Raw genomic sequence first — 11435 nt, 5'->3', positions numbered from 1 at the left:
CCCATCCTTGTCCCCACCACCAGCCACGTGTCTTCTCCAGGGCTGTGACACCACCAATGGTGGGAATCAATCCAACATCTGCCCCAGCTGGGCTAAAGCCCCAACAGGGAGGAAAGGAGAAGAAACTGAGGCACAAGATCCAGGCAGTGGTCACTGTGGGGACAGGAGGGATGTGACAATGTTTTGTGGGACTGATCCAGCTGGAGAAAAAGGGTTGAGAAAGAATAAGGGATATTAGGGATAAGAGGGATAGTGCTACAGGGGTTGGATCATGGAGGGAATGCTGGAGATGGTTAGTTGATGGAGTGGTGTGGTTGACAAGACTGAGGGATGGGATCTATCCAGAGGGACCAGGACACGCTGGAGGAGTGGGCTCAGGAGAACCTCATGAGGGTAAATAAAGCAAAGTACAAGGTCCTGCACTTGGCTCAGGGCAATCCTGGATATCAATCCAGGCTGGGGGATGATTGAGAGCAGCCCTGCAGAGGACTTGGGGGTGCAGGTGGGTGAGAAGCTGGACAGGAGCCAGCAATGGGCACTTGCAGCCCAGAAGGCCAATGGCAGCCTGAGCTGCACCAAAAGCAGCTTGGGGAGAGGGGATCCTGCCCCTCTGCTCTGCTCTGGTGAGACCTCACCTGGAGGACTGTGTCCAGCTCTAGAGGCCCCAACACAAGAAGGACAGGGACCTGCTGGAGTGGGTCCAGAGCAGGCCATGAGGATGATCAGAGAGCTGGAGCAGCTCTCCTATGGGGACAGGCTGGGAGAGCTGGGGCTGTTCAGCCTGGAGAAGTGAAGGCTCCAGGGAGACCTTTAGGCAGTATTTTGATATCTGAAGAGGACCTACAGGAAGGCTGGGGAGAGGCTGTTCAGAAGGGCCTCTGGGGATAGGACAAGGTGCAATGGTTTGAAACTAGAGCAGGGGAGATTTAGGTTGGACATCAGGAGGAAGTTCTTCACAGTGAGGGTGGTGAGGCACTGCAACAGGTTGCTGGAGATGTGGTGGAGACCCCATCACCAGTGCCATTCAGAGTCAAATTTGCTGGGGCCCTCTGGTTGGAGATGTCCTTGCTGACTGCAGGTGAGTTGGACAAGACAACCTTCAACAGTCCCTTCCAACCCAAACCAGTCTAGGATTCTATGATTCCACGAGATCAGTTCCACCCCATCCAGGAAGGCCCCAGCCCCGTGACAGACACTCTCAGACATCCACCTTCACCTCTCAGCATGAAATGATTTAAAAAACTGTAGTAGAAATCACCACACTCATGATTCTCTGCTTCTGGAGCCCTGCCTTGGCTTCATGATTGCCATCCCAGCTCCACCTTCAACGGAACCTCCTCTCTTCCCACACATATCGCTTCCCTGTGGGCACCTTGCGGAAAAAGAGGCTGTTCCCTCTGCTCATGTTGCCCTGGAAAGGAGAAGAGGACCATCACTGGTGAGTCAGAGCAGCCCCAAGCCCCAGCATGGCCCCCCCAGGGCTCCCACCCAGCTCTTTTCCCAGGTAACCCAGTGCTCCCCAGCTCCAGCCACTCACCTCCCTGTGCAGCTGGCTCCAGCAGTCCAGCCAGGAGGAGTAGGTGGGTGCGTAAGGAAGGAGACCCCCGGCCAGCCTGGGGAAGGGAGAGGAGATCCACAGGGAATTATTGCATAGAATCATGGAAGTATTTGGTTGGAAGAGACCTCCAAGATCATAGAGTGCAACCCTTCCCCCAGCACTGCCAGGGCACCACCAACCCATGGCCCTCAGCACCACATCTCCAGGGCTTTGAAACCCCTCCAGGGATGGGGACTGCACCACTGCCCTGGGCAGCCTGGGCCAGGCCTTGACAACCCTCAAAGGCAAAAAATTGTTCCTCGTGTTCAGCCTAAACCTCCCCTGGGGTAACTTGAGGCCATTTCCTCTTGTCCTGTCACTTGTCCCTTGGCAGAAGAGGCCAACCCCCACCTCATTCCAACCTCCTTTCCCCTCAGCCTCCTTTTCTCCAGGCTCAACACCCCCAGGACCCTCAGCTGCTCTTCACCATTCCTGTTCTCCAGACCCTTCTCCAGCTTTGTTGCCTTTCTCTGTCCCTGCTCCAGCCCCTCAATGTCCTTCTTGGAGTGAGTGGCCCAAAACTGAGCCCAGGATTCCTGGTGTGGCCTCAATAGTGCCACTCAATAGTGCCCCCCTCCAGGGGGGGAAATCCCTGTCCTAGTCCTTTTGGCCACTTCCACCCAGGACTCATCCCCTCTGCAGCTCCACTGAACCTCAGTGTGGCCCTTTCAAGGACATGCTGCCACCACCACACCACACACCCCCCTCAACAGAAGATCAACCCCAGAGTGGATTTGAAACTGCGCCACACAGGAGCTTGGGGAAGGCAGCTTCAGGAGCTGATCTGATGTGGAGGGACAGGGCTGCCACCCACACCTGCCCCAGCAGGGCAGGGAGGAAGAGGAGGAGGTTGTGACACTCACCCACAGTTATTGACGGCCATCAGGTTGGAGACCAACACAAAGGGGTAAGTCAGCATGCTGGCAAAGAACTGTGGGGGACAGCAGGGTGAGGTGGGCAGCAGCCCCCACAGGGATCCCCAAAATACCCTGCAGAGACACCCCATCTCCTTCTAGGCTCCACGGATGCAAGGTCATGGCTGTGAGCCCACTGGGTGCAGTGCTCCTTCCCCTGTGAGCTGATCCCTCTGGAGCCTTGGGCAGCACCCAGCTCCTCAGAACAGGCAGGATTATGGGAACACAGGAATTCCCAAAGGAAAAAGGAGTCATTTCCCTTCCCCCTCCCCATGGGGAGAATAAGTCCCACACACAGCTGCACCCACACCCACGGCTGTCCTCACCCCAGTGACTGCCTGTGAGTAGCTCTTCATCTCAGTCATGGTTGAGACCTGCAGGAGGACAAAAACCACCTTCAGCCCTGACACTTCCACCCTTGCACCGTCCCCTGAGCCTTTCCCATCCCTTACCACGACCTCTGTGCCACCCCCAGCCCTCCCAGGTCCCCCCAGGAGCTGGGCACGGAGCCCGTACCCCGTTCTCCAGGGCATATGTGTTGATGAGGTAGGCCAGCATGTTGCAGAGCCAGAGGGAAAGGATGTCCCCCAGGAGCCGCGGGATCAGGCCGCTGGAAGAGAGGAGGCAGAAGAAAGGTGAGCTGAAGGCAGAGCTTCATCAGGATCCAGCCATGCAGGGAGCCAGGGAACAGCTGCTTGGGAATGGGAGCGAGCAGCCTGTTGGGAACAGGAGCGAGCAGACTGTCTCTCCATGGCCAGGTGGTTCCAAGAGGACATAAGTGTTGAGGGGAGCTGCTGGAAGGACCCAAACCACCCCCAAGTGGTGCTCCTAAGGGAGAGTTCCTCTCCATCTTCACCCTGGTTTAATGTCCTCAGGCACTGGATGTCACCCACTCAAGGCAGGGTTGGTAGCTACAAGGTGGGGGCTTGCTCGATCCATGCTAGGAAGTTCCTTCAGAAGGGCAGAACAGGGGAACCGTGCACCCCAGGAGGACAGGGCAGAGTGGCTCCTGAGCCAGATGAGCCAGCAGGGCAGAGTTTTTGGGGAGATTCCACTGTACCCCCAACCCCAACTCCCCAGAAGCCCCCCAGGGCCATCAGCACTCACGCAAAGAATCCCAGGATGCCTTCTTCTCGGTAAATCGTGGTGAAGGCGCTTAGTGTCCCACTGGGCCAGGGAGGAAGAGGAGAGCGCTGTGGTCAGAGAGGATCCTACAGGCAGGAAGCACACCCCACCCCACCCCACCAGCCCTGGACCCATCACAATACCCTTAGACCCCCAACAGCACCCCCAGACCCCACCACCTCCATACCTGTACTTGGTCTCTCGGCCAATGAACTGCACCATGCAGCGCAGGGTGATCACTGCAGGCAGAGACAAGCAGCGTGGGGGTCAGGGTGGGGGGCGCAGGGACACCCCGGGGTGACAGGTGCCAGTCACCTGGGTCACCAGGCCTGTGTACCAGTTACAGGAGTGAGGAGGGCACCTACCATGAAAGGGGTGGGTGATGAGGGTGGCAGCAGAGCGAGCGACCATCTCTCTGGAGGTCTGGGGGAGAAAGGAAGCGTCAGGGGGAGCAGGTGACAGGGACATGGGTTGTGCCGAGCCCCTCTTCACCCCAGCACACTCAGCACCCTCCTCTTCCTTCTCCTCACCTCCTTGAGGACCTGCTCCAGTGAGGATACAGGCTCCTTCTTGCTGGCTCCTGGCTGGAAAGGGAAAGAGGCATCAAGCAGGGAAGAGCACCCCCAAGAAGCACCTCTGGCTCCAACCCCACCACCCAGAAAAGGATCTGTTGTCCCTCCCAGCCCCACCACAGACCCCTGAGTCCTGTGGTTCCCCCCGGGGCAGCACTTGATACTGGGATGCTGCTTTCCACAGCCGTGGGGAAGGAGAAGGAGAGAGAGAGAGAGAAGGAAAGTTGAAAGGGAGAAAGAAGGGAGAGAAATGGAGAAATGAAAGGGGAGAGGAATGGAAAGATGGAGGGAGAGAAATGGAGAAACGAAGTGGGAGAAGGGAAAAGAATAAAGAGATGGAGAAGGGAGAAAGAGAAGAGAAAGGAGTTAGAGTGGGAGGGAGGATTCCCTGGAGAATGGTCTCACACTTACCTCAGCCTGTTCAGCCTCCTGGTACCTCTGGAAAGGGAACGGCAGGGTTAGAGCAGCCACGGGAGACAGGGGAGGCCCTGCCAGTGCTGGAGCAGCCAGACACAGGGTGCCCACGTGCCCCGCTGCTGGCGGCAAAGCCCTGCCAGGGCCGGCGGCATTGTGAGTCCCCCCCCATCCCCGGTACCTGCAGCACTTTGCCGTGCACGATGGTGCCGATGGCACTGGAGCAGAGCCGAGGGGTGAGGCCCTTGAAGAGTCCTGCTCTTCCATCGACCTTCACGATGTGCTTGGCTGGGGACAGCGGTGACCTGTCACACCGGGCGGGCACCCCCCGAAAGCGGGGAACCCCCCCTTGGGCGGCGGGACCCCGGGGGGAGCAACTCACCATAAGCAAAGAGCCCTGGCAGTTGGTAGATCTGGCGCCCGAAGATGTTCCTGCCCAAGGTGGGGGGCAGCGGCTCATAGCCCACCTACGGCGAGGACAGGCACCCTGCAGCCGATACCGGGCCGGTGACACTCCCTCGAGCCCCCTGTTAGCGGGCCCGGTAACCCCCCCATGAGCACCCCGTTTCCACTCCTCCACCGACGGCAGGGACAGGCAACCCGCAGCCCATACCGGACCCAGTAACTCCCGCTGAGATTCCCCAATAGCAGCAGCGACAGGCAACCTACAGCCAGTACCGGGCCCGGTGACCCTCCCGCTCCACGAGCTCCCCGTTACGGGCCCGGTAACCCCACCCTGCCCCCGCAGCTCCCCGTGTCCAGCCCCTCCACCTAGGGCAGGGACATGCAGCCTGCCGCCGGTAGCGGGCCCGGTAACTGCCCCGGACCTCATCCACCGGGAGCAGGGGCGGGCAGCCCGCAGCCGGTAGCAGAGCCGGTAACCGCCCCGCTCTCCCGGCGCCTCCGTACCTGCACCAGCACCTTCACGTACATGAGCGGCTGCGACAGCACGGTGAGCCCCGAGCCCAGCAGCACCTGCGAGGCCGCGTCCGCCATGGCGAACCCCGGCGTAGCCCCGGCGTCACGGCACAGAAGGACACCGCCGCCGCCGCTTCCGCTTCCGGTCCAGCCCCGGGACTGCCGCCGGGCACGAGAACGGCTTCCGGCCACGGGGAGGACGGGCTCACCGAAGCACCGGGGAAACGAACGGGGGGGGGACACCGGGGGAACGGGGACTGAGGAGGAGCCGCGGGCTGAGGGGACAGAATGAGAGCAGAGGACAGGAGGGACTGAGGGGACAGCAGGGACTGAAGGGACAGCAGGGACTGAAGGGACAGCAGGGACTGAGGGGACAGGAGGGACTGAGGGGACAGGAGGGGCTGAGGGGACAGCAGGGACTGAAGGGACAGGAGGGACTGAGGGGACAGGAGGGACTGAAGGGACAGGAGGGGCTGAGGGGACAGCAGGGGCTGAGGGGACAGGAGGGGCTGAGGGGACAGCAGGGACTGAGGGGACAGCAGGGGCTGAGGGGACAGGAGGGGCTGAGGGGACAGCAGGGGCTGAGGGGACAGGAGGGACTGAGGGGACATCAGGGGCTGAGGGGACAGCAGGGACTGAGGGGACAGGAGGGGCTGAGGGGACTGAAGGGACAGGAGGGACTGAGGGGACATCAGGGGCTGAGGGGACATCAGGGGCTGAGGGGACAGGAGGGGCTGAGGGGACAGGAGGGGCTGAGGGGACAGCAGGGACTGAGGGGACAGCAGGGGCTGAGGGGACTGCAGGGGCTGAGGGGACAGCAGGGGCTGAGGGGACAGCAGGGGACAGGGCCTGAGTGACCACGGTGGCAGTGGGATCCGAGGTGACGCTTGGCAAGGGAGTGGTCACAGAATCACAGAATGTTAGGGGCTGGAAGGGACCTCGGGAGCTCCCCCAGTCCAACCCCCTGCCAGAGCAGCATCCCCCAGCGCAGGTCACACAGGTGACACACACACAGCACATCCAGCCAGGTCTTCATCTCCAGAGGCAGAGTCCACAACCCCCTGGGCAGCCTGGTCCAGGGCTCTGTCACCCTCACAGAAATAAATCTTCCTCCTGTTTCCATGGATCTTCCTTCCTATGCCTCAACTTCCACCACTGCCCCTTGTGCTGGCATTGGGCATCACCCAGCAGAGCCTGGCTCCCTCCTCTTGGCACTCACCCTGAGGGACAACCATGACAGTGGGACCTGAGGTGACACTGTGGCAAGGAAGTGATGTCATGGCGAGGAGGCTTCGGTGACCTCATGGTAACAGGACCTGAGGTACCACTGTGGCAGTGGGCCCCAAGGTGACACTATGATACTATATGATGGCATGGCGAGGAGGCCTCAGGTGACATCATGGTGACAGGACCTGATGCAACATGATGGCAGTGGCACCCGAGGTGGCACTGTGGCAAGGAGGCCTGAGCTGGTGTTACGGTGGCAGGCCCTGGTGCTGGGTGCTGGCCAGAGGGGCTGGGGTCCAAGGAGGAGCCCGATGGGGGCAGCACAATGACACCAGTGTCACCACACAAAGCCATGGCACCACCTTTAATCGTGGGCACAGGCACAGCAGCGTGGGGCCCTGGGTCGTGCTGCCCTGCCCAGATTGGTGAGGTGGGGACGTGCCTCATGCCAGTGGGCAGCGCCCTCATGCCCACTTTGCTGCCCACCCTGTCCTGCTTGGGCTGCTGGTGCTGTGTTCCGTGAGCAGTCACCAATGCCACCAGGGTGGCAGGTGCTCTGCGGAGGCTGACGGTGTGACATGGCACTGGTGCCACCAGCTGGCTGAGACCTTGCCCTGGCAGTGTGGTGGCCACGTCCTGCTCCAGCTGTGCTGGGAAGGGTGGCACTGGAGATGGCTCTGGGCTCCTCTCTCATGGCACTGCCTCTTCTCAGGGCACTGGGCAGAGCTGGCTGCTCGCGGGACCTAGGGGTCGCCAGCCTGGCCTAAGGGGTGACAGGAGAAGGGTTAGAGCCTCTTAGCTCCCTGATGGGGCAGCAGTGGGGACACGTGTCCCTGCAGGACTGTCCCCGGGCATGGGCCACGCGATGGGCCCAGGCTCACTGGGATGCTGGCACGGTTCCGGTAGCTGCTGTTTGCCCGGTGCAGAGCAGTCCTCGCTCTCCGGCTCTGCAGCCGCTTCCTCCTCTGTTGCTCCACCTGTGACAAAGTGGAGCTGGAACATCTGCACCCTCTGGAGCTTTGTTCCTCACATCCCAAAAGCTGCAGAACCCAGGACCTCACCGGCTGTGCCGGGTCGTGGGGATGAGCCAGGGGCCCGTCGGACACGGAGCTGTCGGAGCCGCTGGTGCTGCGTGGGAGGAAGATGATCACCTACAGCCCCCACCACTATCAGGGGCCTTGGTGGGACAGGGTGACCTGGATGTACCTAGACTCAAGCTCTGAAGTGGGGACATCACTCCAGCCACCACCAGACTCTGGCTCCCGGCCCAGGCGCTGCCGCAGCAGCGCATCCACCTCAGATAAGCACTGCTGGAGCTGCAGGATGGAGCCAGTGTCACCATAGCCCCTCGGTGGCACTGGCAGCATGGGGGGCATGGTGGTTGCAAGCTCACCTTGGCAGGGTCAGGGTCACAGAAGTCAAGCAGAGTGTCACAAAGGTGATAGCCCAGCGACTTGAGGTCCTGCACGGTGAAGTGCGAGTTCCTTCCACCTGGAGGGGAGAGGGAACAACAACATAAGCAGCTGTATGCCACCCTGGGGACCACCCAGCACTGTTACAGAACCACAGAACGGGTCGGCTCGGAAGGGATCTTAAAGATCATCCAGTCCCAACCTCCCTGCCATGGGCAGAGACACCTCCACCAGCCCAGGTTGCTCAAGGCCTCATCCAACATGGCCTTGAACATCTCCAGAGAGGAATCATCCACGACTTCCCTGGGCAACCTATTGCAGTATCCAGTTCCTGTCACCCCTGTCCGTGATGGCCTCTCACCCATGGTGGAGCCGCTGAAAGCCACCTCCATGGTGTAGCTGTTGGTGACCCCCAGGTGCCACATCACCACCCTGCCTGTCCCTGCTTTGCTCTTCTGCACCTTGAATTTGCAGCTGGGGAAGGAGAACTGTGGCGGGACGTGGGGTCAGGGCGGTGAGAGGGTTGTTCCCTCTCCCCAGCCCTGTGAAGGCACCGTGGTGGCACGCCGGGAAGCAGCCCGCGTTCCCCTGTGTCACCAGCTGGTGTCGCTGTCGCGCAGAGTCAGTGTCGCACCTTGTCGGGGGCGTTCTTGCTCAGCATCAAGGGGAAGAGGCGTGGGCACAGCCGCGCCCCGCTGCCACCCTCGCAGCCGTACATGAAGACGTTGTTCTTCCGGCTGTGCCCGTGGAAGTCACAGTACAGCACCACCTCCCGCTCCGCCAGCACCCTGTGCCCAGCAGGATTCATCCACTAGTGCCTCGATGGGACTGGCACCATCTTACCGGCTTCTTGTGCCCCCCCCCAAAGCCATGCCAACCCATGCTTATGGCAATGCTTTCCCCCACAGGGGTCCTGTTTGCCCACCAGCATCCAAAAACAGGTCCCCACGGGCGTCCACCCAACCCTTGTGTGCTCCTAAGGTGAGGGAAATGGGTCCTGCTGGTACCCACCTTGGCTACCCACCTGTGCCAAGCCATGCCAATGGCAACACTTCCCTCCACTGGGGTCCTATTTGCCCACCAGCATCTAAAAACTGGGCCCCAAAGGTGTGTCCCTCCCTAACCCTTGGGTGCTCCCAGGGTGGGGGAAACGGGTCCTGCTGGAACCCACCTTGGCTGCCAACCCACGGAAGTCACGGTACAGCACCACCTCCCACTCTGCCAGCACCCTGCACCCATCAGGATCCGTCCACCAGCGCCGTGGTGAGACTGGCACCATCCCACCGTCTCCTTGTGCCCTCCACCTCACCTCACCTCTCAACCATGGCCCGCAGGTGCCAGACGCCAGGGAAGGAGCCGCGGAGCGCTGTCCCATAAGCCCTGTTGGGATCGCCGCCCGCCAAGGAGCAGCGGGAGTTGCCCACCACCACCCCGTCGGGGTTGAGCATTGGCACCACCTTGAAGACAAAGAGGCGGCGCAGGAGCTGGGCATCGGGGTGAGCGCTGAGGAGGAAATCAAGGAAGCCCTGCATGGCCCAGGAGCCGCCGCTCTCGCCGGGGTGTGCACGGGCGCTCAGCACCACCGCCCGCTTGGGGGCCGCCGCGGCAGGGTGGGTGATGGTCAGCAGGTAGATTGGGTTGCCGGCCAGGCTGCGGCACAGCGCCCGCACCGCACAGTACCGCGAGCGCTCCGGGTCGGTCGCCAGCGCCCGCAGGTAGCGCCGCAGGTCGGAGTAGGTGTAAGGGTAGGAGTGGGCGAAGAAGCAGGTGTCAGCGTCGTGGGGGAAGCGTGACGACCAGGACAGGCAGAAGGGGGCCGGCTCCTGGCCGTCACCGCCCCGTTGGTAGCGGACGTGGTCCCCGACGCGGCGCCAGCCGATGCCGCGGGTCTGGGCGTCGCGCTGGGAGTAGAGCAGAGGGCGCAGGCCCCCGCCGTAGAGGCTCTTGGGCTTGGCCATGTTGGCGATGGTGAAGCGGTAGAGGGGGTCCCGCCGGGTGTTTTGCACGCGGAAGTAGAACCACTGGGTGTGTTTGGCGCTATAAAGGTCCGGCCGCAGCCGCAGCAGGTACTCGTAGGGTCCCCTGCGTGGTGGGGATCGGGCCACACTGTCTCCTGGCCTTGCCCCTGTCACCTTTTGTCCCTACCCCCCTCGAGCCCCTCACTTACACCTTGACGGCTTCCTGGAGGTTGCCGCTCTCGAAGCGAGATTCAAAGAGCAGCGTCGTATCCTGGGGCCCCTTCAAGGGGGCTGCAGGTGAGGAGAGGGGGCCCGGGGAACCCCCGACACGAGCACGGGTGAAGCAGGAGCCTTGGGGTGCTGCAGGAAACGTGGGGCTGAGTGATGGGGGTGAGGAGATGCTGAGGGGGCACCCATGGGTGTTGCCTGCTCCCTACTACCTGGGCTGAGGTGGTAGACGACAGTGCCCTGCTCTTCACTGAGGGCAGGTGGGGCCAGCTCGGGACCCATGGGCTGGCAGAACGGCTCCGGTTCAGGGGGCACCCACTCTGGTGGGGCAAAGATAGATGCTTGAGGCTGGGGTCTGGCACAAGGGTGAGGAAGGGGCACAGGGGCCAGTGCACTCCCTCACCGATGTGCTCCATGGTCTCTTTGATGACTTCACACTCAACAGGCCAGCGAGGAGCAGGCAGGGGGCCCCACGCTGAGGAGCAGCCAAAGAGAGCCTGCAGCTCCCCACCACACCATGCCGAGGGGACTGGGGTACCACGGATGGGGGCTGTGAGGGAACGAGGAGGGGATGGAGTGTCCCAGCAGAAGGGGATGGGGTGGGAACACCCCTAAATACACCCTCCCACCTCAACATGCCAGCACCAACCCCAGTGCCAGGGTGCAGCAGGGTGTCACTCACAGCTCAGCTCTTGCCTGGGATGCATTGGGCAGCCGGTGTGGGCAGTGCCTGTGCTGGCTGCCTTGGTGGGGTGCTGCTCAGAGGGGTCCCCCAGGAATATGGCATTCTTCTGGCCTTGGGGAGAGCACAGCTGCAACCCCAGCAGGTGTGGGGGACACAAGGGGACAAGTCCCCATGGGCAGGGCTCACCTCGGAAGTAGCCATAGTAATGCAGGTGGCTGCGCATGAAGCTGTCGTAGGGCTCAGGGACAAACCCTGTGCCAGCATCCCTCTGTTGTGTCACTTCCCCATCCCGGTCAGGGGGACACCCTGAGAACTCCATGATCCAGCAAGACGCTTCTCCAGTCCCAGCAACAAGCTGGGACGTGGTTGCTGGGTGACCAAATGT

General features: G+C 61.7%; 2 protein-coding genes across 5 annotated transcripts; both read right to left on the bottom strand.

Moving 5' to 3' along the window:
• Positions 1-1219: 1219 nt before the first annotated feature.
• MTCH2 (mitochondrial carrier 2) lies at positions 1220-5618 on the bottom strand. Of its 4 annotated transcripts, XM_054390660.1 has the most exons (14): positions 5532-5618; positions 5005-5089; positions 4804-4910; positions 4620-4646; positions 4333-4341; positions 4167-4220; positions 4002-4059; positions 3824-3875; positions 3619-3678; positions 3028-3121; positions 2838-2885; positions 2461-2528; positions 1538-1613; positions 1220-1411 (listed from the first exon to the last, which is right to left on the bottom strand). In XM_054390660.1, exons 1-14 carry the CDS (start codon positions 5616-5618, stop codon positions 1325-1327), a joined length of 912 nt encoding a protein of 303 aa, XP_054246635.1. In that variant the 3' UTR covers positions 1220-1324. The 4 variants fall into 4 exon arrangements, with proteins under 4 accessions (XP_054246635.1, XP_054246634.1, XP_054246633.1 ...); XM_054390659.1 differs by lacking the exon at positions 4333-4341 and having other exon boundaries at positions 4167-4213; positions 4616-4646; XM_054390658.1 differs by lacking the exon at positions 4333-4341.
• Positions 5619-5643: 25 nt separating this feature from the next.
• AGBL2 (AGBL carboxypeptidase 2) lies at positions 5644-11369 on the bottom strand. The gene is made up of 13 exons (XM_054390432.1): positions 11048-11369; positions 10769-10915; positions 10578-10685; positions 10347-10497; positions 9494-10261; positions 8814-8967; positions 8541-8667; positions 8161-8258; positions 7974-8083; positions 7829-7895; positions 7649-7744; positions 7020-7277; positions 5644-5721 (listed from the first exon to the last, which is right to left on the bottom strand). Exons 1-13 carry the CDS (start codon positions 11367-11369, stop codon positions 5644-5646), a joined length of 2484 nt encoding a protein of 827 aa, XP_054246407.1.
• Between the last annotated feature and the right edge of the window lie 66 nt (positions 11370-11435).

The sequence above is a fragment of the Indicator indicator genome, chromosome 21, assembly GCF_027791375.1.
Source record: "Indicator indicator isolate 239-I01 chromosome 21, UM_Iind_1.1, whole genome shotgun sequence".
Classification (NCBI taxonomy): Eukaryota; Metazoa; Chordata; class Aves; order Piciformes; family Indicatoridae; genus Indicator; species Indicator indicator.
The sequence above is the reverse complement of the archived record's forward strand: the minus strand, read 5'-3'. Positions and strand labels throughout refer to the sequence as shown.